The sequence below is a fragment of the Salvelinus fontinalis genome, chromosome 16, assembly GCF_029448725.1.
Source record: "Salvelinus fontinalis isolate EN_2023a chromosome 16, ASM2944872v1, whole genome shotgun sequence".
Classification (NCBI taxonomy): Eukaryota; Metazoa; Chordata; class Actinopteri; order Salmoniformes; family Salmonidae; genus Salvelinus; species Salvelinus fontinalis.
In genome coordinates this window covers 15,125,644-15,152,849 of record NC_074680.1, presented here as the reverse complement: position 1 = coordinate 15,152,849, position 27,206 = coordinate 15,125,644, and the positions used below count along the sequence as shown (strand labels likewise).

At 43.5% G+C, this 27,206-nt stretch overlaps 1 protein-coding gene across 7 annotated transcripts in view; it reads left to right on the top strand.

Moving 5' to 3' along the window:
- The window catches only part of LOC129812693 (palmitoyltransferase ZDHHC14-like), a 101,490-nt gene that overhangs the window by 23,584 nt on the left and 50,700 nt on the right, over nt 1-27,206 (top strand). For all 7 annotated transcript variants that reach the window (XM_055864481.1, XM_055864478.1, XM_055864479.1 and 4 more), the window contains one exon: nt 20,258-20,418. In XM_055864481.1, the coding sequence (XP_055720456.1) occupies nt 20,258-20,418 (161 nt within the window). The remainder of the gene's footprint in view (nt 1-20,257; nt 20,419-27,206) is intronic.

Below are 27,206 nucleotides of genomic sequence, written 5' to 3'. Positions count from 1 at the left end.
GTATGGGAAACCAAATTCAGTAGGCCTAGTCTGCATGAGACAGTGGACCTTTATGGTGATCATTGTTGTTCTTGGGTTTGAAATATCCTAGACCACTGCAGACCTTGAACCAATATTAGAAGCAACTCAATAAGAGTTATACAGGCATGTTTTGAAGGGAAATTGTACAACTGAATGCATTCAACTGAAATGTGTCTTCCGCATTTAACCCAACCCCTCTGAATCAGAGAGGGGCGGGAGGGGGGGGGGCGGCTGCCTTAAATCGACATGCATGTCTTAACTGCCTTGCTCACGGGCAGAACGACAGATTTTTACTTTGTCAGCTCGGGGATTCGATCCAGCAACCTTTCGGTTACTTCGCTCTCACCACTAGGCTACCTGCCGCCTCCATCACTGTAAGGAACATATCACCCTTAAGTAAAGCACAAAACAACTGTCGGTCGTCAGACTGCAGTTATGTTTACCAGATTTCTGTGTACTGTGTAATGACGTGACAGGGAAACAGTAACTCAATTCCCTTTGTGTTAACCCACATAAAAAAGCATGTCCTGGATATTTTTTAACTGAAAAGGGTAAAGATATAATAGAATTAATAAAAAGACATCCCCCACTCAAACCGCAAGCCAAATTCTCTCCCTACGCTGTAATGACTTCCATATTGTTAGCTGCCACAATTTCAATATAAAAGCTAAACCTGAATTCAAGGACTCTGCCACTTCAACAGGATGGTTTGTTGGAATGAGAAGGATTTTAATGAATTTCATCGTACGATCTCCATCGGACGGCTTTTCACCCATCCTTTTCTTCAACGTTGTCAGTTCACTTCAATCGTGTGGTTGTTTCCATGGTAACCACTTTTCCACTGGATATTGTCAGTCTCCATGGCAACAATATGCTAAACCTAAGTTCTGGTTTAATAGAGAGAAACAGTAATGGCGTCTTTTTGTAGGCACTAATTCCACCATGGTTCTTTGGACATAGCCTATGGGCAAATGAATGGTGTTTTTGTGGGGGTTTTGTATAAATGCAGATAATAAGGTCTATGGTAAACACAGGCTTAGGAGATCTTATACGTTTTGCTCTATGGGATAATCTTCATCGGCTAACTTCACTTTTTGTGATAAGTATTTTTGTAATCAAAAAGCACAAAGGCTTCTTAATTCATAAAGGTAATGTTAACTTACTGATACAGTATTCTCATAGAAAAAAAAGTATAAAATCTCCTAAGCCTATTTTAACCTCAAACCTTATTCCAAACCCCTATTCTTTCCCCATAGGGTGGCTGAACGAACCAGAGGTAACTCATTTCCGGGTTTTAGTACTACAAGCTCTATTCAGAGTTTGGCACTGAACTGATAGGTGAGGAATGGTGAGGAATGGTGCAGAAATGTCCCATTACAAAAAATTGCCCATTTATAAAGGTCATGGGCTTCATCAGTCACCCTTGTATCATTTAGATTAGCCAATTCTCCAGAAAGATAATTGAAGTTGTATAGCGCTTTGCATTACAAAAAAATGAGCTCAAAGCACATAAAAAGCAACACAAACAAAGAATACATTTAAATTGGAGATTGAATGTCACTATTTGAAAGGCTGGTAGATGAGGCAGATTGTAAAGGTAGCTTTAGCAGAGGGGGCTTCGATGGTACAGCCAGAGAAACAAAGACTGTCTGCCAAACAGGCACGGAGTGCTTCATCAGTGCACCACATCTGCTTGTCCGGTGGTCAGTTCCTCCATAGGACCCATTCCTCCGTAAGTACTGGTCCTCCATTGCCCAACATGTAGCACCCACCTGGGGGATGACATGGCTGCTGAAAAGCACACAAAATTCACCATCTTGGCAGTGGTTAAAAACAGTCCCTGATCCTCTAATGCCATCTCTAGACACAGCATGCAGTGCTTCTTGTAATTCTTACCAACAGATTAAACAATAAAGCCGGGGATGCATTACTTGAATCCAAACAGCTAGCTAGCTATAAGCCAAAGACATGCCTTTTCATCCCAATTCTGCAACTCTGAGAGTCAAGACCACTCATTCAAGTGTTTTTCTGTATTTATTCTTTCAACATTGTATAATAATAGTGAAGGCATCAAAACAATGAAATGGTACATATGGAATCATGTAGTAAACAAAACGTGAGATTCTTCAAAGTAGCCACCTTTTGCCTTGATGACCGCTTTGCACACTCTTGGCATTCTCTCAACCAGCTGCACCTGGAATGCTTTTGAAGGAGTTTCCACATATACTGAGCACTTGTTGGTTGTTCATCCCAAACCATCTCAATCGGGTTGAAGTAGGGTGATTGTGGAGGCCAGGTCATCTGATGCAGCAATCCATCACTCTCCTTCTTGGTCAAATAGTCCTTAGACAGCATGGAGGTGTGTTGGGTCATTGAAAAACAAATGAACCACACATGTGGATATCATCCGTTCACCTACTCTACGTCTCACAAAGACATGGCGGTTGGGGGGGATAAAAGGACAGATTTCCACCCGTCTAATGTCCATTGCTCGTGTTTCTTGGCCCAAGCAAGTCTCTTCTTCTTATTGGTGTCCCTTTTAGTAGTGGTTTCTTTGCAGCAATTCGATCGTGAAGGCCTGATTCACGCTGTCTGCTCTGAACAGTTGATGTTGAGATGTCTGTTACTTGAACTCTGACGCATTCATTTGGGCTGCAATTTCTGAGGCTGGTAACTCTAATGAACTTATCCTCTGCAGCAGAGGTAACTCGGTCTTCCTTTCCTGTGGTGGTTCTCATGAGCCAGTTTCATCATTGCGCTTGATGGTTTTTGCGACTGCACGTTTTAAGAAACTTTAAACATTTTCCGCATTGACTGACCTTCATGTCTTAAAGTAATGATGGGCTGTCGTATCTCTTTGCTTATTTGAGCTGTCCTTGCCATAATATGGAATTGGTCTTTTACCAAATAGCGCTATCTTCTGTATACCACCCCCACCTTGTCACAACACAACTGATTGGCTCATATGCATTAAGAAGGAAAGAAATTCCACAAATTACCTTAACAAGGCACAGTTGTTAATTGAAATGCATTCCAGGTGACTATCCCCATGAAGCTGGTTGAGAGAATGCCAAGAGTGCAAAGCTGTCATCAAGGCAAAGAATCTCAAATATAAAATATATTTTGATTTAACACTTTTTGGTTACTACATGATTCCATATGTGTGTTATTTCATTGTTTTGATGTCTTCACTATTATTCTACAAGGTAGAAAATAGTTAAAATAAAGAAAAAAACTGGAATTTGTCCAAACTTCTGACTGGTACTGTAAGTGATCAACCCCCACAGCAGTCAAACCCCACATTTGTATGAAAATACAACAAAAATAACAGATCTCTCTGCCTAGGTGACCTCACGGAGAAGATGACCCCCTCAATATGTCCAAGGCGGACGCAGGCTACAATTAAACATTTATGTCTTATAACTATTTTTAAGGGTGATTTCACACTTAGTCCCTTTTCAGCCAATTTTTGTGAACTCAGTGCGGTTCGCTCAACCCCATCAAACACCTTTGGGATGAATTGGAACACCGATTGCGAGCCAGGCCTAAACACCCAACATCAGTGCCCGACCTCACTAATGCTCTTGTGGCTGAATGGAAGCAAATCCCTGCATCAATGGAGGCTGTTATAGTAGAAAAGGGGGGGCCTACTCCATATTAATGCTCATGATTTTGGAATGAGATGTTCGTCATGCAGGTGTTCACATACCTTTGGTCATATAGTGTTCTGATTACACCTTTTCTCATATTTTAACTAAATGCAATCAATTAACTTCCAAAATGTAAGTAGGTATATCTAGCTAACAGATTCTGATTAAATGGCTTGTCCTGCACTTTGTAAAAACCTAGAGTGCATGTTGGAAAAAGGTCTTTGTTTCTTTCTAAACATAGCAATGTGAAAGCAAAGAGGACTCTGTCCACAAAATAGGTGAACTGGCTAAAGGGTTGAGTCCTCATTTAAAGGCAAGGGCAATGTGAATACAAAGACAACTTTTTTTTCTTTTTTTTTTTTTACCCCAGAGTTCACTTTAAAGAGGACTATATGTGAAAACACCCTAAATTGGTGTTAACAGACCCGCAGTAGCCTAGACATAGCGCCATCGATCCATGTCTGTGGGGAAAGTGAAGGCCTGATGTAGAATGTTCTGCCCTCCTTAATGGCCACAGTTTGGAACCTCTGTCCGTCTCCATGACCTCGTCAGCTCTTAACACACCTGACTGTTTCTCCATTATATTTGGCTTGTGCCAGAGTGTATTAGATGCGTTAGGGATGCACATTGTTTCACTGGCTGTCAGTAAACTCTGCATTTAAGGAGAAAACACATTGCACTGAATAACGCTCTGCCGTTCGTTCGCAGTTCATTCGCTTGCTGACTGCGCAGTGTGTTTAAAGCCCCCATGCTCTCTTTGTAATTGTATTTTGAAAGCATCACCGTATGTCTAATAAATCACTGTGTAAATCACTGTGTGAAAAGAATGCCTCCTTTTGGGCATTTAAAGGTTCTGCATGGTCAATCTGTCATCTGCAGTGGCCGTACAGCATTTACTGTGGTACGGCCTCTGTAGAATATCAGGGCATTCATACCACTTGCGCTTCGCGGAGCAGAGCTGTTGTGAAGGAAGTTGTCAAGGAAGTGAGCTTGACCCCCAAGGAAGGGACCTCCCACCCCCATCTACCGTTAACCAACCATGTCAATGTGGAGCTATACGGAGCCCTCCGCATTGTTACAACATTTTGGAGGCGCGGTACAGAGCTCGATTTGGCCTCCGGAGGCGCTGCAAATTGCATCACACACTCCGTACAGTCTCCAGATCCCAATCCGGAGAAAGCATAAATTGGCTTATTGAAAGCAAATTTAAAGATATTTACATACACAGACTTGATTGGCTGATAGGATGTTCTAGAGCCAAACCCCTTACCCAGATGAACAGTCATTGGTCTATTATAATCAGATGTGATGTAGGCAAAAAGTTCCATCCCACCTGAACGGACTGAAATAGCAGGATTTCTTTTTCAAACCACTCTTACACAAAAAGGGCATTATCACAATTTTCTAAATGTTAGTATTATTTGGAACTCATTGTGGAAATATACTTTTTTTTTAAAGCAGGAGACTCACATTTTAAACTGCACTGCCCCTTTAAAGGACTAGAATCGTTTTACACTTGGTTTGCAAATGACTGGCGGTTAAGTACTCTCGGCCGGAAAACTACCGGTGTGTCCATGCCTTTAGTCTAAACAGTCAGGAGAGAGTTCATGGTTTGAGATGGTGTGTTTTTTGTTGTTGCAACTAATCTTTCACACAAATTGCATTACGCAGCCTCCTAGATTAGGAAAAGTCTATATTTTTATCTTATCTAGGCCTAAGTGGATCCTGAAATTACTTTCATAAAAGTCAATGTTGGATCAATCTACCCACAAATGATTAAAACACCTAACCAGCGTATAGACTAGGCTAAAGAAGAGCCATTTCTCATCAAGCATTTTGGATCAATTCTTACCTCGACAATCTAAGCACTCGAGCCGAGGCAGGTTTGCCTTCCTCCCTTAACCATGCTTTCATATTAATTATATTTCGCGATACTTGGCCTTAAGTGGTTGGAATTCAATACAAGTCAAAGAAAGAACAAACTGTCCAAGGTTGGTTGTTTGTGGTAGTTTGGCCAACATAGCCTACAGTCTGTAAAAGCTTGACTCATACCCTCTGGCTGTCCTTTTGGTCAGAAAACTATGAACACTTTTGACATGAAAAGCAGAGTAGAAATGCTTTCAAATTCCCAAGAAAGTCTTAGGATGAGACATGGTCTACTTGAAAGCTACGCCCACCTTGCTTGCAGCAATGGGCCGTGGGAGATATTTCCTCACATGAGCCTTGTAAAGCGCTTCACATCTCTAGCGATTTCTCATTAGCTCTGGTAATTGCTGGATTCATCAATGTGGTATGTTTGACCAATCAGACTGAATGGAAGTCAGATTGAATGGGTAGATAAAAAGAGCTCCAGTAATAACATTGGACATTGATTTTTGTTTTCCTAGAGATTTGTTATTCTGGTTAAATGGACTCGCAGAGCACAGCTTGAGTGACTGGCCTTAAATCCTTCCCACATTTGGATGGGGGGGGGGGGGGGGGGGATGTAGAGCTTTTAAATAAATTAGGCCTACCTGGTTTTAGTCCTCGCCGTGATTCCCTTAACTCATGTCTTACATTTTCAGGCACCTGTCTCTTTCTAAGGCGTTGAACCGTTAAACCTTGTCCATTCCCTACAGATGAGACCAGCTCACCTTGAATGGATTTCATGTCAGGGAGATGTCACAGCAGCTCCTGTGGGGTTCCCTAGCTGGAGCGAAACAGGCAGGGATTAGTCTTGTCTAGCTTGCTGCTCAAACTACCAAGGGGGGTGTGTGTGTGTGTGTGTGTGTGTGTGTGTGTGTGTGTGTGTGTGTGTGTGTGTGTGTGTGTGTGTGTGTGTGTAAGTTGAAGCAACCAAGCCTTGCACTTGGCCTGCATTGACAGGGCTAAACACACAGGTGCTTAAGGCTCAGAATGCTTAATTACTCTCCATTAGTGTGTGAGCTCTCCAGAGCAACGTGAAATAGGAGTGGTAGGAACCAGAGATTCAGGTCATCTGTGAGCTGTATTAATTGCCCCACCTCTTCTTACTTACTGGTGTACTTACTACTGGTGATGGTAGCCTATCCCAAACAATAACACCATTTAGCTTAGCAGCCTCTGGTTTTCTGTTCAATTTTTGTCTTTATGCTCTGAGTTAGTTTTTATCGACTTAGCTGAACAGATAAGTGCATCAAACAAACTATGTGAAAAGCGGAGTGCCTTGCGATAGTTGTCGAAATGATTGGAGTCTTTCAGTGTTTTGAATGGGCTGTCTGTTTGCCACTGAATCTGTTTGGTCTCTTGTTGCTTGCCCTCTGGCAATAAAGCCAAACAAGCCCCTTATAAACAATACATTGTTTCTTTTTTGGAGCTCCACCATGACAAAACAACAGCAACTTGCCTTTTTGTTTTTCTCTCCCAGAGCCTCGCAGGGTGGATCATTTGGGCTGTGGACCTTGGTTGGAAGGGTCAGACTATGACCTGATACTGGTCTGTAACCTTGCTCTACCTTCTGATCTACCCTGCTCTACCTTCTGATCTACCCTGCTCTACCTTCTGATCTACCCTGCTGTACCTTCTGATCTACCCTGCTGTACCTTCTGATCTACCCTGCTGTACCTTCTGATCTACCCTGCTCTACCTTCTGATCTACCCTGCTCTACCTTCTGATCTACCCTGCTCTACCTTCTGATCTACCCTGCTCTACCTTCTGATCTACCCTGCTCTACCCTGCTCTACCCTGCTCTACCTTCTGATCTACCCTGCTCTACCTTCTGATCTACCCTGCTCTACCTTCTGATCTACCCTGCTCTACCTTCTGATCTACCCTGCTCTACCTTCTGATCTACCCTGCTCTACCTTCTGATCTACCCTGCTCTACCTTCTGATCTACCCTGCTCTACCTTCTGATCTACCCTGCTCTACCTTCTGATCTACCCTGCTCTACCTTCTGATCTACCCTGCTCTACCTTCTGATCTACCCTGCTCTACCTTCTGATCTACCCTGCTCTACCTTCTGATCTACCCTGCTCTACCTTCTGATCTACCCTGCTCTACCTTCTGATCTACCTTCTGATCTACCCTGCTCTACCTTCTGATCTACCTTGCTCTACCTTCTGATCTACCCTGCTCTACCTTCTGATCTACCCTGCTCTTCCAACACATGGCTGAGGAAGAGAGAGTGCTCAGACACACAGAGGTTTTCCAGGCACACAGCAGAGCACGTTCAATTTAGTCCATCTTTGGTAGAACATGAACTGCAGGATATTAGACCAGCCAGCCCTGCTATTATCCCATCAGTATGTGTCTAGAGTAGACCCCTGCTGACAGAGGTTGGACCAAGTCACTATTATTTGAGTCACAAGCAAGTCTCAAGTAGGGCTGTGGCGGTTAGGAAATTTTGTTAGCCGGTGATTGTCAACCAAATAACTGCCGGAAATTAGCATAAACATGTTTAGCATCTCCTGGCTTCCACACATAGGCTACAAGCTACCGATGCAGATCTTTGGAACATCTACATTTTAAAAATAAATCCATTATTTATTTTAGACAGGTCTAAAGAAACATGATATGAAGAAAATGTCTATTTCAGAAGAACAGAATAGCATACTCTCCGTTTTCCTTATGTTAGGCCCTGTGCTATGCCATATGGCTGTGGGCTACACTAGTTTATTTAGCAGACAAGATTTGCTTAGAATTCTGTGGCATTATTTTTTATTATGTTATAGTATAAAGAATACGTTTGAACATAGCTTAATAAAATAGAAAGGATATTTTCTCAAAGATTTCAAAGAAAGTGCTCACATGCGGCTATTCTGTGTTGAGCGGTTAACAAAGTAACTGATCCTCTATGCTTCATTTAGAGTTACTAATGCAACTTGAGTTGTGATACAAACGTTGGGCCATATGTTTAGATTTTTAATACATTCTAAGGCTGCATGATGGGACTAATGATGATCTGAAAAAGTTGCAAGCTGCACACACTTCATCCTTCTCTCATTCACAATTTGACAAGCACTTGATAATATTCTCATCAAAATCCATGCCTTTTGTGGCCAAAGTTGCCATTGTGCCCTTGGGCTGAATATAATATGCTAATTATAATTCCTTTCTCCCGGCTGCTGTGCTCCAAAGCACTTCACATTCACATGGCTCTCTCGGATATGCCCGTCACGTGATCGGGTCCTTCTCCCATGCATTTCAGCTAAGAAGTAGGCTACAAGTGAATGAAGACAGACACATTGGGGACGCAACTGCGCGCTTTCCTCTTATCGAATTCCGAGGTGCATATTGAAGACGTTAGAACTAGAGGTCGAACGATTTTATGACTTTTCAACGACGATACCGATTTATTGGAGGACCAAAAAAAGCCAATACCGATTAATCGGACAATTTTAAACTATAAACTTTTTTTAAATAAAAAAATATACTTTTATTTTATTTGTAATATGACACTTACAACAATACTGAAGGAACACTTATTTTAACTTAATACAATACATCAATAAAATCAATTTAGCCTCAAATAAATAATGAAACCATAAACAATAATGCAAAAACAAAGTGATGGAGAAGAAAGTGAAAGTGCAATATGTGCCATGTAAGAAAGCTAACGTTTAAGTTCCTTGCTCAGAACATGAGAACATATGAAAGCTGGTGGTTCCTTTTAACATGTCTTCAATATTCCCAGGTAAGACATTTTAGGTTGTAGTTATTATAGGAATTATAGGACTATTTCTCTCTCTAAGATTTGTATTCCATATACCTTTGACCATTGGATGTTCTAATAGGCACTTTAGTATTGCCAGTGTAACAGTATAGCTTCCCTCCCTCTCCTCGCTCCTACCTGGGCTCGAACCAGGAACACATCGACAACAGCCACCCTCGAAGCTGCGTTACCCATGCAGAGCAAGGGGAACAACTATTCCAAGTCTCAGAACGAGTGACGTTTGAAACGCTATTAGCACGCACCACGCTAACTAGCTTGCCATTTCACATCGGTTACACCAGCCTAATCTCGGGAGTTGATAGGCTTGAAGTCATAAACAGCGCAATGCTTGAAGCATTGCTAAGAGCTGCTGGCAAACGCACGAAATTGCTGTTTGAATGAATGCTTACAAGCTTGCTGGTGCCTTCCATTGCCCAGTCAGACTGCTCTATCAAATTATAGACTTAATTATAACACGTTTACGTTTATTCTTTCAGTGAAATACGGAACAGTTCTGTATTTTATCTAACGGGTGTCATCCATAAGTCTAAATATTGCTGTTACATTGCACAACGTTCAATGTTATGTCATAATTACGTAAAATTCTGGCAAATTAGTTTGCAACGAGCCAGGTGGCCCAAACTGTTGCATATACCCTGACTCTGCGTGCAATGAATGCAAGAGAAGTGACACAATTTCACCTGGTTAATATTGCCTGCTAACCTGGATTTCTTTTAGCTAAATATGCAGGTTTAAAAATATATACTTCTGTGTATTGATTTTAAGAAAGGCATTGATGTTTATGGTTAGGTACAGTCATGCAACGATTGTGCTTTTTTCGCAAATGTGATTTTGTTAAATCATCCGCTGTTTGGCGAAGTTGGCTGTCCTTTGTTAGGAAGAAATAGTCTTCACACAGTTCGCAACGAGCCAGTCGGCCCAAACTGCTGCATATACCCTGACTCTGTTGCAAGAGAAGTGACAGAAGGAAATTCATGTTAGCAGGCAATATTAACTAAATATGCAGGTTTAAAAATACATACTTGTGTATTGATTTTAAGAAAGGCATTGATGTTTATGGTTAGGTACACGTTGGAGCAATGACAGTCCTTTTTTGCAAATGCGCACTGCATCGATTATATGCAACGCAGGACACGCTAGATAAACTACTAATATCATCAACCATGTGTAGTTAACTAGTGATTGTGATTGATTGATTGATTTTGTTTTTTATAAGATAAGTTTAATGCTAGCTAGCAAATTACCTTGGCTTCTTACTGCATTCGCGTAACAGGCAGGCTCCTCGTGGAGTGTAATGAGAAGCAGGTGGTTAGAGCGTTGGACTAGTTAACTGTAAGGTTGCAAGATTGAATTTCCGAGCTGACAAGGTAAAAATCTGTCGTTCTGCCCCTGAACAAGGCAGTTAACCCACCGTTCCTAGGCCGTCATTGAAAATAAGAATGTGTTCTTAAATGACTTGCCTAGTTAAATAGTTTAGTTTATCGGCCCTAATTAATCGGCCATTCCGATTAATCGGTCAACCTCTAGTTAGAACTGTCCACTTCTACTTTTCTTCAGCCAATAAGATGAGTAGGCCTATGTCAATATACTGTCTCCCGTAGTACAAAAGTTGACCTATTGGAGAAATAAATATTCCAAAAATACTCTGGGGAAAGTTGTGGGATGTGATAGATCCCAAATTAATACATCCACTCACATTATTTATTTTTTAAACAATGAGGCTGATCGTTTAGCTTAAAATGTTGCTAAACTATTTGGGTCTTTTTTTCACATTATAAGCGCAGCCTATGTATGCTCGTTAGGCTCTACACCAGTTATAAAGCAGATTAATTTGCTTAATTTTAAGAAGTTATTTGGCCACTTTAGTTGTGATACAAACCTTATCAAAACATATAGGCCTATGGGCTAGGATTCATGATTTGTGTGACTTTGAAAAAGTGCTGTTTCTTACCTTAATGCACAAGCTGGGCATCATTCACAAGTGATAATACATCATTCACAAGTGATAGGCTAATATTGTCACCCATCAGACTATTCTTAATTTAATGTTGTCTTTACATGTACTAAATAATACATGTGTGAAATTAGTTTTGATTTAGAATTGACCGTTATCTCGGAACAGGGGCAGAGGGAAAATACATGTAATCTATGCACTTAAATAGCGAATGGAGGACTCTTTTCCCCGTGGTTTATTTTCATGCCAGCCAGGTAGGCTATACTCCTGTTGTAAATCTAAGCAACGTGCTTAATATTAGGAAAGTTGATAGATAAATATAGTAGGCCTATCCTTCAGAAAGCTGATGGGATCTTCCTATTTTTAATATAGCCATCAAAACGGTCATTTCTCACGCAATTTCATAGCCTATAGAAATGTTGCGCAACTCATGGGCACTCATTAAGTGTTTGATTAGATTTTCGATTACATTTGCATTGTCAGTGATTTAGAGGGACAATTGAGTGCTGAGTACCAGGCAGTTAGAAAGTGTGGTAGGCTACTAATTACCATCAGCAGCATCAGAGCTTGGAGAAGCCTAGTTACCGTTACTAAACGGTCACGTGGAATTTGACTGCCGTCATGACTCGTGACCGCCGGCATGGCAGTAATACGGTCACTAACAGCCTTAGTCTCAACTCACAAGGTCCAGGTCTCAAGTCAAGTCCCCAGTAGAATGGGTCGAGACTCGAGTCAAGTCCAAAGTGAAAGTCTAAGAGAAAGTCCCAAAAAATTCAAGTTAAGTCTGAAGTATAGGAAAATAAAAATCTATACAGGCAATGACTTGTTCAGCTACACATTTTTGTATATTTATTGAGGCTACCAGACAGCTCTTCATTATTTTGTCTACAACAAATTCCAAATGCAAGCTTCATAAGTCAATTATACATTTCAAGCAATGTTGACATACCAAAAGACCAGTAGGCCTATGCTAGTAATTGTTGCTTGATGCTTCTCTGGTGAGCTTGCAAGGTAAACTGTTCATATTCTTGATCACATATTATTTTTGGTGCATGTTAATTTATGGCAATCCTCTCTCCTTACAATTTGACGATTGACCTGCACCCGATCCTATAGCTGTACAACAAATCCCCAATCTGTTCGCTAGCTCGGTGGTTTTCAAACTTTTTGACCTGCGACCCCCAAAAAGGAGTGGTTCAAAGCATGCGACCCCGGCACACGCGCACCGGATGAACACACGTGCACAAGATGCAAGATCCAGAAATAAACGTGCGTTTTGAGCTGAAAGTCATTCATGTTAGTAGTTAATATAAACTAGGGATATCATGTCACATTGTCACTTCTCTGGAGTCCAGACCAAGCAGGATCAATCGGCCAACCTGTATGCAGCGGTGGCTGCAGGATAGGATGGAAAGCATGATCTGTCTGTGGACCTTTTCCTCAGAAATATTGTAACATATTCTGGCAAATAAATGACATCTTCATCCCATAAGTATTGAAGGTAGTGAGATGATACAGCTATCTTTAGACATATAGCCAATACCACCACTGAGGAATCTAATTATAACCCAGCCAAACAAGGCCTATCGTAAATATGGAAAATGATCAATGAAGTCATCAGGTAGCCAGACTATTGTTGTGGCAAAGATGCGTCTGTAGCCAATTGCTAAATGGTACTTTATATGGATAATGTTAATTTACAGTAGGTAGGTAAAGGCTATTCTGTTTTAATTCTTTTTTTTTTTTTTTAACAAGCGCTTTCTGGTCACTGATCTGAGTGTGCGTTTCCTTTGCGCACCAATGCTGATGACTGGTCAACAGTCAAGACGAGCAACTTTTTGCTTCTGAAGCACAGATTAGATCTTTTTTAAACAAGAATTTGGTGCAATGCCTAGGCCTATGTTAGTGACCAGATCGAAGAAGCAAAGGTATACATATAAAATATAAATGGTTATAAATATGTATGCAAATAATATATTTTCTTGATTTCAGTTTCACACTTGCAACCTCGCAGAACATTCTTACTGCTCTAGCTTACCCGACCTGTGTTGCTTGATAGTTTGCTAGTCCATTCAGTTTTGTTTTTGCAAGTGCGATACTGTCTCTGGCTGCGTGGAGAGTAGTCCACAGAGACTCTGTGCCACAAAATGAGTGACAAAACATTACAAAACCTGGTCAGATCATGTCAAGTCATCAGTCAAGTCTTAGTTATTTTATTTTCTATCAGTTGAGTTTCAAGGCATCAAAAAACACTACCACACTGTTTCATCCACACACCTCTACTTTTACCTTCACTTTCTGTGGGAGCTCATTTTTCTCTGCAGCTCTGGGAACTTAGTGAAACGGGAGCTACTCTCACCTTGTCCCTATTACTTGGTCACTTTCTATAGTAGGTATAGGTTTGGCATGTTAGCCAGCTGCAGGGAGCAACTGCTGCCCAGTTGTGGTAGCAATACAGCCTTCATGATGTAGTGTCCCCTGGACCCTAGTAGCAGCCCCACTGAGGGATGGGAGCGTTGGAATGGGATTGGCAAGGACCAGGGTGTACCCTAGGGGCAGACCAGCAGTCCAGGCACGCAGACACCTGATACACAGAACCGGAAAAAACAGTGGATCGGAAGATTGTCACACCCGCAATCTGGCCATCAATACACTCCTCTCACCTCCTGGCCAAGGTTCCTTTAGTTTTGGATGCATTCATTTTGGCTAGTCGACGAAACATAATCTCAAACCTGAGATGGTTACATTTTTACCAGCCAGCTTTAGAACATTGATGGATCCTTAGCTCAACTGAGCTTCAGCTTTGGACTCCCATCCTCCACTTAAGCACCAAAGCCCAGAATGACATACTTATTAATAGTGTGGCTAGGTTGGTGGGAGTGCTGGCTCCAGTCCTGGCTCTGGCTCTGCACAGCGGGTATGGCCAGGCTTCCAAGGTGTTGCCATCTGGAGGGAGGTGATGGTGATACATTCAGGATGACTTATATCCGCTTGGAAGTAACAGGCCTCTGCCATAACTCTGCTGGATAGTCAACCACCACAGCTCCCTGCTTCACAGTTTCTTTGCCTAGTATACTATGTTTCCTGGTTCTCACATAGTGCCGTAACTAACAGATGGCAAACATGACTAAAGATAGCCTGCTCTCACCTCTCTTATTACATCTCTAAATCCACATACGCGAAAGGATGTATGTCACTCATCAACCTATCACTGCCTTTTCGAGGCCCCAGCCAGGTCTTTATGATCAAGTGTGTTTTTGCTTGGAATTGATTTTCACACAACAATCAATGAATGAGAGTTGCTTAAGTGCTCTGAATGGCAGTAATGCTTGTCCTCTTGTCGCAGGCATTTTTCCCTCCTGCTGTTGAATATCATACTAATGGAATAATCGAGCCCTCTCGCCTCGCTGGACCCTATCGCACGTCATCATGCCTCCTCACAACAATTCCTCCTCTCTGAGAGACAATAATGCATGTTTAGGATCACTTCTCCTTCTGTGTTGTGAATGGAACAATTTGGGCACAGTTCAATGTTAAGTGATTTGTTATTTGTGAATGACATTTGTTGACGTGTGTGTGTGTGTGTGTGTGTGTGTGACTTATTAACCGTTAAAGTCTGATCAGGTGAAGTCCTACCTCCTTATATCCTTCAGTGATCATAGCAATATCTCTGCTACATCCCTGGTTATAAATGATGTGGTTAACTTTATGGATTAAAGGTAACATTGTGCTGCCCGCTTCATTGATCTGTCAAAGGCCTTCAATACTGTTGATCACTCACTGCTATTCAGATGTTTTTTATATTGATGGCGTTAAATCAAGTTTTCTGAACATAACAAAAAGTGTCCTGCACTTTTCTATTTGTGGAAAAATCCCCCTGATTTAATTATTTTGTCTTATCCCTATTCACTTATGGCCCTACCTACTAAAAAATGACTTTTTAAAATTTTTATATGAGCAAATATTATTTATTTGGAACGGCAAGCCAGACAAAATGAAATGGGCGTGATTATATAATCAATATGAATTCTGAGGGCAGAAATGATTAAATATTAAAGCATTGGACCTCTCACTAAAGGCTTTATTCATACAAAAACTAGACTTAAATCCGAACTGATTTTCTAGCAGATTAGTAAGAATGGCTCACCTCGTGTTTGATACTGTATATACAGTGCATTCGGGAAGTACTCAGACCACTTGACTTTTCCACATTTTGTTACGTTAGTTTTTCGTCTACACACACTACCTCATAATGACAAAGCAAAAACTGTTTTTTATTTTGCAAATATATAAAAATAATAAAACCTAATAAACCAAATTTACGTAAGTATTCAGACCCTTTGCTCTGAGCCTCCAAATTGAGCTCAGCTGCATCCTGTTTCCATTGATCATACTTAAGATGTTTCTACAACTTGATTGGAGTCCACCTGTGGTAAATTTAATTGATTGGACATGATTTGGAAAGGCACACACCTGTCTATATAAGGTCCAACAGTTGACATGGCTTGGTTTTTGCTCTGACACACAATGAGGTTGAAGGAATTGTTTGTAGTGCTCCGAGACAGGATTCTGTCAAGGCACAGATCTGTGGAATGGTACCGAACAATTTCTGCAGCATTAAAGATTCCTAAGAACACAGTGGCCTCCATCATTCTTAAATGGAGGAAGTTTGTAACCACCAAGAATCTTCATAGAGCTGGCCACCTTGCCAAACTGAGCAATCAGGAGATGGGCCTTGGTCAGGGAGGTGACCAAGAACCCGATGGTCACTCTGACAGAACTCCTGTCACGATCGTGTGGGGAAGAGACGGACCAAAACGCAGCATTTGGAAAATAAGCCATCTTCCTTTTATTATAGAAGAAGGAAAAAACGAAACAAAACACTTACAAACTAACCAAAACAATAAACGACCGTGAAGCTAATAAACGTAGTGCACATACACAGGCTACAAACGTTCAGACATAGACAATTACCCACATCAAACGAAAGCCTATGGCTACCTTAAATATGGCTCCCAATCAGAGACAACAGAAATCAGCTGTCTCTAATTGGGAACCCATTCAGGCAACCATAGACTTTCCTAGACAACTACACCCAACATAGACACAGCTAGACACATACACTCAACACAAACCCATACACTACACCCAACACCCCCTTTACCATATAACCACCCAAAACCAAAAAATACAAACATTCCCCATGTCACACCCTGAACTAACTAAAATAATAAAGAAAACAAAGAATACTAAGGCCAGGGCGTGACAGCTCCAGAGTTCCGCTGTGGAGATGGAAGAACCTTCCAGAAGGACACCATTCTCTGCAGCACTCCACCAATCAGGCTTTTATGGAAGCCACTCCCCAGTAAAAGACACATGACAGCCAGCTTGGAGTTTGCCAAAAGGCACCCAAAGAACTCAGAACATGAGAAACAAGATTCTCTGGTCTGATGAAACCAAGATTTTACTTTTTGGCCTGAATGCCAAGCGTCACGTCTGGAGGAAACCTGGCACCATCCCTACGGTGAGGCATGGTGGTGGCAGCATCACGCTGTGGGGATGTTTTTCAGTGGCAGAGACTGGGAGAGACTAGTCAGGATCGATGCAAAGAGGAATGGAGCAAAGTACAGGAAGATCCTTGATGAAAACCTGCTCCAGAGCACTCAGAACCTCAGACTGGGGCGAAGGTTCACCTTCCAACAGGACAGTGACCCTAAGCACACAGCCAAGACAACGCAGTGGCTTCGGGACAAGTCTCAATGTCATTGAGTGATATAGCCAGAGCCCGGATTTGAACCCGATCGAACATCTCTGGAGAGACTTCAAAATACACTGCTCAAAAAAATAAAGGGAACACTTAAACAACACAATGTAACTCCAAGTCAATCACACTTCTGTGAAATCAAACTGTCCACTTAGGAAGCAACACTGATTGACAATAAATTTCACATGCTGTTGTGCAAATGGAATAGACAACAGGTGGATATTATAGGCAATTAGCAAGACACACCCAATAAAGGAGTGGTTCTGCAGGTGGTGACCACAGACCACTTCTCAGTTCCTATGCTTCCTGGCTGATGTTTTGGTCACTTTTGAATGCTGGCGGTGCTTTCACTCTAGTGGTAGCATGAGACGGAGTCTACAACCCACACAAGTGGCTCAGGTAGTGCAGCTCATCCAGGATGGCACATCAATGCGAGCTGTGGCAAGAAGGTTTGCTGTGTCTGTCAGCGTAGTGTCCAGAGCACGGAGGCGCTACCAGGAGACAGGCCAGTACATCAGGAGACGTGGAGGAGGCCGTAGGAGGGCAACAACCCAGCAGCAGGACCGCTACCTCCGCCTTTGTGCAAGGAGGATTAGGAGGAGCACTGCCAGAGCCCTGCAAAATGACCTCCAGCAGGCCACAAATGTGCATGTGTCTGCTCAAACGGTCAGAAACAGACTCCATGAGGGTGGTATGAGGGCCCGACGTCCACAGGTGGGGGTTGTGCTTACAGCCCAACACCGTGCAGGACGTTTGGCATTTGCCAGAGAACACCAAGATTGGCAAATTCGCCACTGGCGCCCTGTGCTCTTCACAGATGAAAGCAGGTTCACACTGAGCACGTGACAGAGTCTGGAGACGCCGTGGAGAACGTTCTGCTGCCTGCAACATCCTCCAGCCTGACCGGTTTGGCGGTGGGTCAGTCATGGTGTGGGGTGGCATTTCTTTGGGGGGCCGCATAGTCCTCCATGGGCTCGCCAGAGGTAGCCTGACTGCCATTAGGTACCGAGATGAGATCCTCAGACCCATTGTGAGACCATATGCTGGTGCGGTTGGCCCTGGGTTCCTCCTAATGCAAGACAATGCTAGACCTCATGTGGCTGGAGTGTGTCAGCAGTTCCTGCAAGAGGAAGGAATTGATGCTATGGACTGGCCCGCCCGTTCCCCAGACCTGAATCCAATTGAGCACATCTGGGACATCATGTCTTGCTTCCTCCACCAACGCCACGTTGCACCACAGACTGTGAGTGTGACTCCAAATCCAGACCTCCATGGGTTGATAAATTTGATTTCCTTTGATCATTTTTGTGTGATTTTGTTGTCAGCACATTCAACTATGTAAAGAAAAAAGTATTTAATAAGAATATTTCATTCATTCAGATCTAGGATGTGTTATTTTAGTGTTCCCTTTATTTTTTTGAGCAGTGTAGCTGTGCAGCGATGCTCCCCATTCAACCTGACAGAGCTTGATAGTTTCTGCAGAGAAGAATGTGAGAAACTCCCCAAAAAAGCTGTGCCAAGTTTGTTGCGTCATACCTAAAGAAGACTTGAGGCTGTAATCGCTGCCAAAGGTGCTTCAACAAAGTACTGAGTACTCATGTAATAGTGATTATTTCATTTTTTTTTAAATTGTAAAAACCTGTTTTGCAATGTCATTATGGGGTATTGTATGGAGATTTATGAGGGGGGGGGAAATTATTTAATACATTTTAGACTAAGGGTGTAACGTAACAAAATGTGGAAAAAGTAAAAGGGTCTGAATACTTTCTGAATGCACTGTATATACAGTACCAGTCAAAAGTTTGGACACCTACTCATTCAAGGGTTTTTCTTTTCTTTTTTACTATTTTCTACATTGTAGAATAATACTGCAGACATCCACACCATGAAATAACACGTATGGAAATATGTAGTAACCAAAAAAGTGTTAAACAAATCAAAATATTTTTATATTTGAAATTCTTCAAAGTAGCCACCCTTTGCCTTGATTACAGTTTTGCACACTCTTGGCATTTCTCTCAAGTTTCACCTGGAATACTTTTCCAACAGTCTTGAAGGAGATCCCACATATACTGAGCACTTGTTGGCTTGTTTGTCCTTCACTCTACGGTTCAACTCATCCCAAACATTGCCTCTATGGCAATTCAGAAAACTGATTGCAGACCTTATTACTGATGAATGTCTTTGTTTTTTATGACAGTGTTTTCCTTTCTGCTTGCATTTTGTATTTATTTTTTGATGTCTGTGATTTCTGTAATTCAGGGGTCATCTGTAAAAGAGACCTTGGTCTCAGTAGGATTCCCCGATTCAAAATAATACAAAAAATGTACTTCTCAAAGTATTGTCATATAAGACTTGCTCTCCTTTGCCTTTCATTATTTTAATTTTGTATTTTACCCCCATTTGTCTCCCCAATTTCGATCTTGTCTCATTGCTGCACCTCCCCAACGAGCTCGGGCGAAGCGAAGGTGGAGTCATGCGTTCTCCGAAACATGACACGCCTAACCACGCTCCTTAACACCAGCCAGCTTAACCCAGAAGCAAGCCGCACTAATGTTGTAGGAGGAAACACGTTCAACTGGTGACGGGTGTCAGCCTGCAGGCACCCGGCCAGCTCAAGGACTGGCTAGAGCGCGATGAGTCAAGTAAAGCTATTGGACAAATGCAGATGCTTCGTTCCGTTTGCTTCTGTTTTTAAGAAATGTTTTGCAACGTAAGAGGAGTAATGAATACGCCTGAGGCGAGCCAGCACTAGGGGGAGAGAGGTGTCAGGCTTAAAGAAAAAACTGTGGTGCGCATATGTCTTGTTATGCTGTCTTGCATGCAAATTCTCCAGAGTAGCCTAAAGTTTACCTCTTCCTCTCTGGTTTTATTTAAATTACACAACTTTCCCCAGGCCTTTTATAGACGATCGTCTAGTTAGGCTATAAGATGAAAAATAACGTTTTTAGATAAGAGGTGATGAGTCTCCGTATCTAATATCTACGCTCTGCTTTGACATTGAGCTTGGTGTGGAGGATAATTCTACCCACTTCCGACCCAACACTTTTTCCTGTCCTGCGGTTTCTAGTGAGGGTCATGTGTTTGGCTTGGTGCAGCCTGCTCTGAATACTACAGTATACTGAAGATCTGTATGAGTCTGACTCTGGCCCTTTCTCTCTCGTGTTCTACCCTAGCTGTCCGTTCCTGTCGCTGCAGCTCACCCCAGCCATCCCAGTGATAGGGGGGGTGCTGTTTGTCTTTGTGCTGGGGACTCTCTTCAGGACCAGCTTCAGTGACCCAGGGGTCCTGCCCCGAGCAACGCCCGATGAAGCTGCTGACCTGGAGAGACAGATCGGTAAGAAGACCTCTCTCTATTCGCTCTTTGTCACATTTCCTCTTTCTCCCTTCTTCTTAATCCTCCCTCTCACACGCCCTCCTCCTTTTCCTCCCTCCCTCCTTCTTTCATGTTCCCTCCTCTGTACATCCACCGCTCCCTCTCACCTTGACCTCCACCTGCTAGGCCAAGGCCAGTGATCTTGTTGTCTGACTGATGCCTCTCCCTCAGGGGCGGCTGTGTTCCATTTAGCCCCTGGCAGGTCACATACAGTGCATTTGGAAACTACACTGCTCAAAAAAATAAAGGGAACACTTAAACAACACAATGTAACTCCAAGTCAATCACACTTCTGTGAAATCAAACTGTCCACTTAGGAAGCAACACTGATTGACAATACATTTCACATGCTGTTGTGCAAATGGAATAGACAAAAGGTGGAAATTATAGGCAATTAGCAAGACACCCCCAATAAAGGAGTGATTCTGCAGGTGGTGACCACAGACCACTTCTCAGTTCCTATGCTTCCTGGCTGATGTTTTGGTCACCTTTGAATGCTGGCGGTGCTTTCACTCTAGTGGTAGCATGAGACGGAGTCTACAACCCACACAAGTGGCTCAGGTAGTGCAGCTCATCCAGGATGGCACATCAATGCGAGCTGTGGCAAGAAGGTTTGCTGTGTCTGTCAGCGTAGTGTCCAGAGCATGGAGGCGCTACCAGGAGACAGGCCAGTACATTAGGAGACGTGGAGGAGGCCGTAGGAGGGCAACAACACAGTGGCCTCCATCATTCTTAAACGGAAGAAGTTTGGAACCACCAAGACGGCCAAACTGAGCAATCGGGGGAGAAGGGCCTTGGTCAGGGAGGTGACCAAGAACCTGAAGATCACTCTGACAGAGCTCCAGCGTTTCCTCTGGAGTTGGGAGAACCTCCCAGAAGGACAACCTTCTCTGCAGCACTCCTCCAATCAGGCCTTTATGGTAGAGGGTTGAGGTTAGGGCTCTGTGCAGGCCAGAAGCCACTCCTCAGTAAAAGGCACATGATAACCCGCTTGGAGTTTGCCAAAAGGCACCTAGAAACTCTGACCATGAAAAACTAGATTCTCTGGTCTGATGAAACCAAGATTGAACGCTTTTGCCTGAATGCCAAGCGTCACGTCTGATGGAAACCTTGCACCATCCCTATGGTGAAGCATGGTGGTGGCAGCATCATACTGTGGGGATGTTTTTCAGCGGCAGGGACTGCGAGACTATTCAGGATCGAGGGAAAGATGAACGGAGCAAAGTACAGCGAGATCCTTGATGAAAACCTGCTCCAGAGCGCTCAGGACCTCAGACGGGGCGAAGGTTCACCTTCCAACAGGACAACGACCCTAAGTACACAAGGGTGGCACTGTACTCTACTGGAGCACCGGCTTTGAACAACAACACTCCTCATTTGGGCAAATTATAAAATTATTGTTTTTAGAGAATAAACAAACTGAAGGCTTTGGGAATTTGTGTGCCCATCACGTCTTCAAAACTACATCCCCCATGATCCCACAGCACAGTCCCTCTATCAGCTCTGTAGTTCATCCCAGGATCGCCTACCATGCCCATGTCTGTCATTGGCAGCATCCAAACAAACTGCCTCTTGCCCAGATCCAAGGGTGTATCTGTAGTGGTGTGCCAAGCAGTGACTAGCTGCTGTCTACATGAACAGATCTTTCTATTTATCTGTTCTTAATATAAACCTCTGAATCCAGCTATCTATCCCACAATGGTGATTTTAGGACCATGTTAGGGCTCACTACCCATCCACCCCCAAGGACAGACTGAGCACCCCTCCAGTTATGAAATCTCCGGTCCTGATTAATGCTGCCCATACATTAACCTGGCTAGAATACTGGCTAGAGGTCCTTTGTCAGAAATGCCAGATTTAACCCACTGAGAGAAAGTTCACTGGCTTTTCCCATAGTGAGGAGAGAGAGGAAAAAGCCCTTAAATGTAATGTGGATTACATACTCTGACTGTCAGGTTCTTTCTCTCTCTCACTCCCTCCACTCCTTCCACCTCTCCCTCATTCTCGCTCTCTCTCTGGTTCCCACTGTTGCCCAATACTCCAGTCATGCCGTGGCTGGATGACATGCAGACACATTAAAGCAGATCTGATAGCTCTTATCCTGATCCAGCTCTCACAATGAATAGACATCTTACTCTGCTTCAGACTCTCACTCTTTGTGTTTTATCTCTGTCTTCACCTTTATATTCCTTGACCCCCCCCCCCCCCCCCCCCCTCATCTTTCGCTCTGTGACTTGGCCTATCTCACATGAATCTTTCTGGCCTCTTTCACCATCTCTACCATCTCCCTTTCCATCTCTCTCTGTCACACGCACACACACACACACACACACTCGCACACCTACGTCAGGGCTCATTCCTCACGTTTACAGGCTGTATTTCTTAGGCTTTGTGTGTAAGTGGCTGGCTGCTCCCATCCGTCCTCAGCCTAGACAGCCATGCTCTTTTCCAGCAGCGCAACCTTATGACTTGACACACCCAAGCACACACACACACTTGACTGCACGTCTCTGAGAAGACGAGCCTCGTCTTCAGAGGGGGCTCTCATTAGTGGAGCTGAAGCTCTCCGTCTCGCTGTGCTTCACAGCGTTAGGAGACGTGAGTATGCGGTGTTGTCATAGCATGGTATGTTATGTATTCTCTGTTTCACTGGATGAATGAGCATTCTACAGGCCGCTCTGCTACTGGTGTTAGAGGTGCTTCCTTTACGACGCATGCTGTTATTACAAAGCCTTTTTTACTGTCAGTGTTTACAGGGTTGTAACTGTGCAGACAGACTAGAGACTCTCTGGCAACTCGGCTCATGTCATCAACTCCCTCCCTGCCTGGGTTGATATTGTGGGAAAATACCAAAGTCTGGCAGTCAGTCTGTAAAAAGGCTGATACAGACAACTCAGATTTATGTGTGTTTTTATTTTTACCAGCCTAGCAGTGTTGATTTTTGAAATATACTACCTGGCCTATGATGGACAACGATAACACACAGTATCTCACCTATCTGGTGTATGTGACAATAAAATACAATAAAAGTCATTGTTTATTTGTCAGTTTGAATCCATTTTCCTGGTAGTGTTGTTCAAGGTAACGAGCAGTGGGTTCCAAGGACCAGAGCTGGTTTTGCTGTGAGAGAATGACTAAATATAGGCATATTAACTCATGGGACTGGTTCCTGGAGAGAGAGAGCGAGGCAGAGAGAGAATCTCCCTGCTTCAGCGGCCTCCACAGTGTGAGGGGAGGAAATGAGATAGTTTCTGCCTGCTGTGGTCAGTCACATTTTGCAGAAAGAAACACTGTCAGAGTGTATTAGTGGTCCTTAAAATGATACCTACTGATGCTTGGCGTGACATGACGTGCACACTGTCCAATTTGTCTATGGCCTAAGTGCTTGTTACGTTGCCTAGCTTATAGTGTTATGACAGCGTGGTGTAAGCTCTCCCTAACTCCTTGGAAAGATGACAGTCAGTCAGTCAGGCTAAATTAGAATAGATCACATAGTGAAGTAATGTTGAACTGGTTCTTCCTTAATTCCCAGCAGCCTTCTGAATAATTCATGCTCTTATCTTCCCTTCAAAGTGGTAAAGGGCCTCAGTTCACCTCTGGTATTGATCTGTTGTGAAACTATAGACGGAATGGGACGGAACAAGGTGCCTATTCATCGGTGCTCTATGTCTGGGATGCAGTGTGTGTCCTATAACAGGAAGTGCAGTGTTGTGTCCTGTGTTGTTGTAGATGTTTGCTGGATGGACACATCTGTCTATCGTTAGGGGAACCACAGAGGGGAACTGTGGTTTGCTGAGAGCAGCAACTTTCTCACTCCCACTTTCACTCACTCACTCTCTCCCTCAATAACTCTCCACCTCACCCACTCTCCATCTCACTCCCATCTCCGCTGGGCTCAGTGGCTAAAGCCTGTTGTGTAAATCAATGGGCCCCTGTCCTGACTCCTGTCCTGTCCCTGCTACACTACAATACCAAAACTATGTAAACACCTGCTAGTCGAACATCTCATTCCAAAATCATGGGCATTAATATGGAGTTGGTCCCCCCCCCTTTGCTGCTATAACAGCCTCCACTCTTCTCGGAAGGCTTTCCACTAGATGTTGGAACATTGCTGCTGGGACTTGCTTCTATTCAGCCACGAGCATTAGTGAGGTCGGGCACTGATGTTGGGCGATTAGGCCTGGCTCGGAGTCAGTGTTACAATTCATCCCAAAGGTGTTCGATGGGGTTGAGGTCAGGGCTCTGTGCAGGCCAGTCATGTTCTTCCACATCGATCTATACAAACCATTTCTGTATGGACCTCGCTTTGTGAACTTGGGCATTGTCATGCTGAAACAGGAAAGGGCCTTCCCCAAACTTTTGCCACAAAGTTGGAAGCACAGAATTGTCTAGAATGTCAACGTATGCTGTAGCGTTAAGATTTCCCTTCACTGGAACTAAGGGTTCTAACCGTAACCATAAAAAATAGCCCCAGACCATTATTCCTCCTCCACCAAACTTTACAGTTGGCACTATGCATTCGGGAAGGTAGCATTCCCTTGGCAACCGCTAAACACAGATGTGTCCGTCAGACTGCCAGATGGTGAAGTGTGATTCATCACTCCAGAGAATGCGTTTCCACTGCTCCAGAGTTCAATGGCAGCGAGCTTTGCACCACTCCAGCCAATGCTTAGCATTGCTCATGGTGATCTTATGCTTGTGTGTGGCTACTCGGCCATGGAAACCCATTTCATGAAGCTCCCGACGAACAGTTTGTGTGCAGACGTTGCTTCCAGAGGCAGTTTGGAACTCGGTAGTGAGTGTTGCAACCGAGGGCTGGCGATTGTTACGCGGTTCAGCACTCAGCGGTCCCGTTCTGTGAGCTTGTGTGGCCTACCACTTCGCGGCTGAGCCCTTGTTGCTCCTAGACGTTTCCACTTCACAATAACAGCACTTACAGTTGAACGGGGCAGCTCTAGCAGGACAGACATTTAACGAAATGACTTGCATCCTATGATGGTGCCACGTTGAAAGTCACTGAGCTCTTCAGTAAGACCATTCTACTGACAATGTTTGTCTATGGAGATTGCATGGCTGTGCTCGATTTTTATACTCCTGTCAGCTACGGTTGTGGCTGAAATGGCCGAATCCACTAATTTGAATGGGTGTCCATATACTTTTGTATATATAGTGTATGTGTGTACTGGATATGATGGTAGGGGAACTCTCCAGCACAGTCAGCCTAGTAGATCAATCTCCACTGTTGTTAGTGCAGCTCCTCTTTCCAGGCAACCTGTTTGTCTGCCTGTCTGCCATGTTTAGCAATGCAGGCCCTGGGCAGAAGTGGCATCACTGCAGAGACTGAGAATCTGGCATCCTTCAGGTGGGTGCATGCCAACTCCAAAAGCTCTCAGAAAGACATGACCAGAACGACGGTGGAGATGTCTCTTCCCTTCTGGTCTCTTCTGCTGTGCGTGCCAGAGACCGAGTGTAGACGAGCCAGTAAATGTCAGGGGATGTTTCTAAAGCCTGTGGCCATGCTAAACTCCTGCTCCTCTCCCTGCAGAGGAAATAGGTGGTGTGTTTGATGGTAAGCGATCGGCTGAGGAGGATGCACTGACATTTAAGGGTTTGTTGGTTGCAGCCAGACCCTATATGATTATTAAGGTTTCCCACAAGGCTCCTGAGAAGTTTTGAACAATTCAAGTGTTTGTGTGAGTGCATACTGTGTGTGGTCGAGAAATGCATCAGCAGCAGGGCCCTCCTTATATTTCACAGCTCTTTCATCCATCTTCTATCCTCCCTTTCTTCTCCTTCCTCTATCCCTCTTCTCCCGCTGCCCATGCTGCCAGACAGACAGTCTTGTTACAGGGAGAGGAGAAGAGAGGCAGAGCAGTGGAACCAGGGTTATAGCTCTCTGTCTGCCTGTCATGCATGTCTTTAGTCCTCAGAGGATGTGCTCCAAACAGTTTCCTTTCCTCCTCAGGGTCACACAGTGTGACTGGCTGGGTATGCATGACTGTCTTAAAGAACATCCCAAAATAGATTGATTTCTACAGTGCTCTTTGTGTTTGACCGCCACCCAGTCTCTATCAAGATACCCAATCTACTAGAATATGGAATACAGATGGTGGCGGCAACCCAATAGAACACCCTGGATGATGAACCTCTTACTCCTGCATATTATTGGCAACATTTTGAGTTGAGTATTTCTGTGTTTGATGTCTTCTCTGGGTTTATAGAACAAGCCATGGAAGAGCCAGTACCCTGGCATACATATTATCTGCCCACTCACTGTAAGAAGTATGAAATGTTATTCCCCCGAGATGCCAGGACAGGGAGAGAATACATCAAGCACTAATGAGTCTGAGCAGCGTGCCACCCAACATCAGACCTGGGCCTGACTGACTGATGGCTGCTCTGGTAGTATTACCACAGAGAGGGAGTTTAGAAAATGCCAACACTGCCTCGGTACAGAGTGAGAATGTACACTGAGTGTACAAAACATGAATCCAGTTGAAAGCTTTGATCCCTTATTGATGTCACTTGTTAAATGAGTGTAGATAAAGGGGAGATGACAGGTTAAATAAGGATTTTTAAGCCTTGAGACAATTGTGAAATGGATTACGTGTGTGCCGTTTAGAGGGTGAATTGGCAAGACAAAAGGTTTAAGTGCCTTTGAACTAGAGTTCGACCGATTAATCGGAATGGCCGATTCATGTTCATTCATGTTTTTAAAAATAATTCTCCACAATTTCGTGGTATCCAAT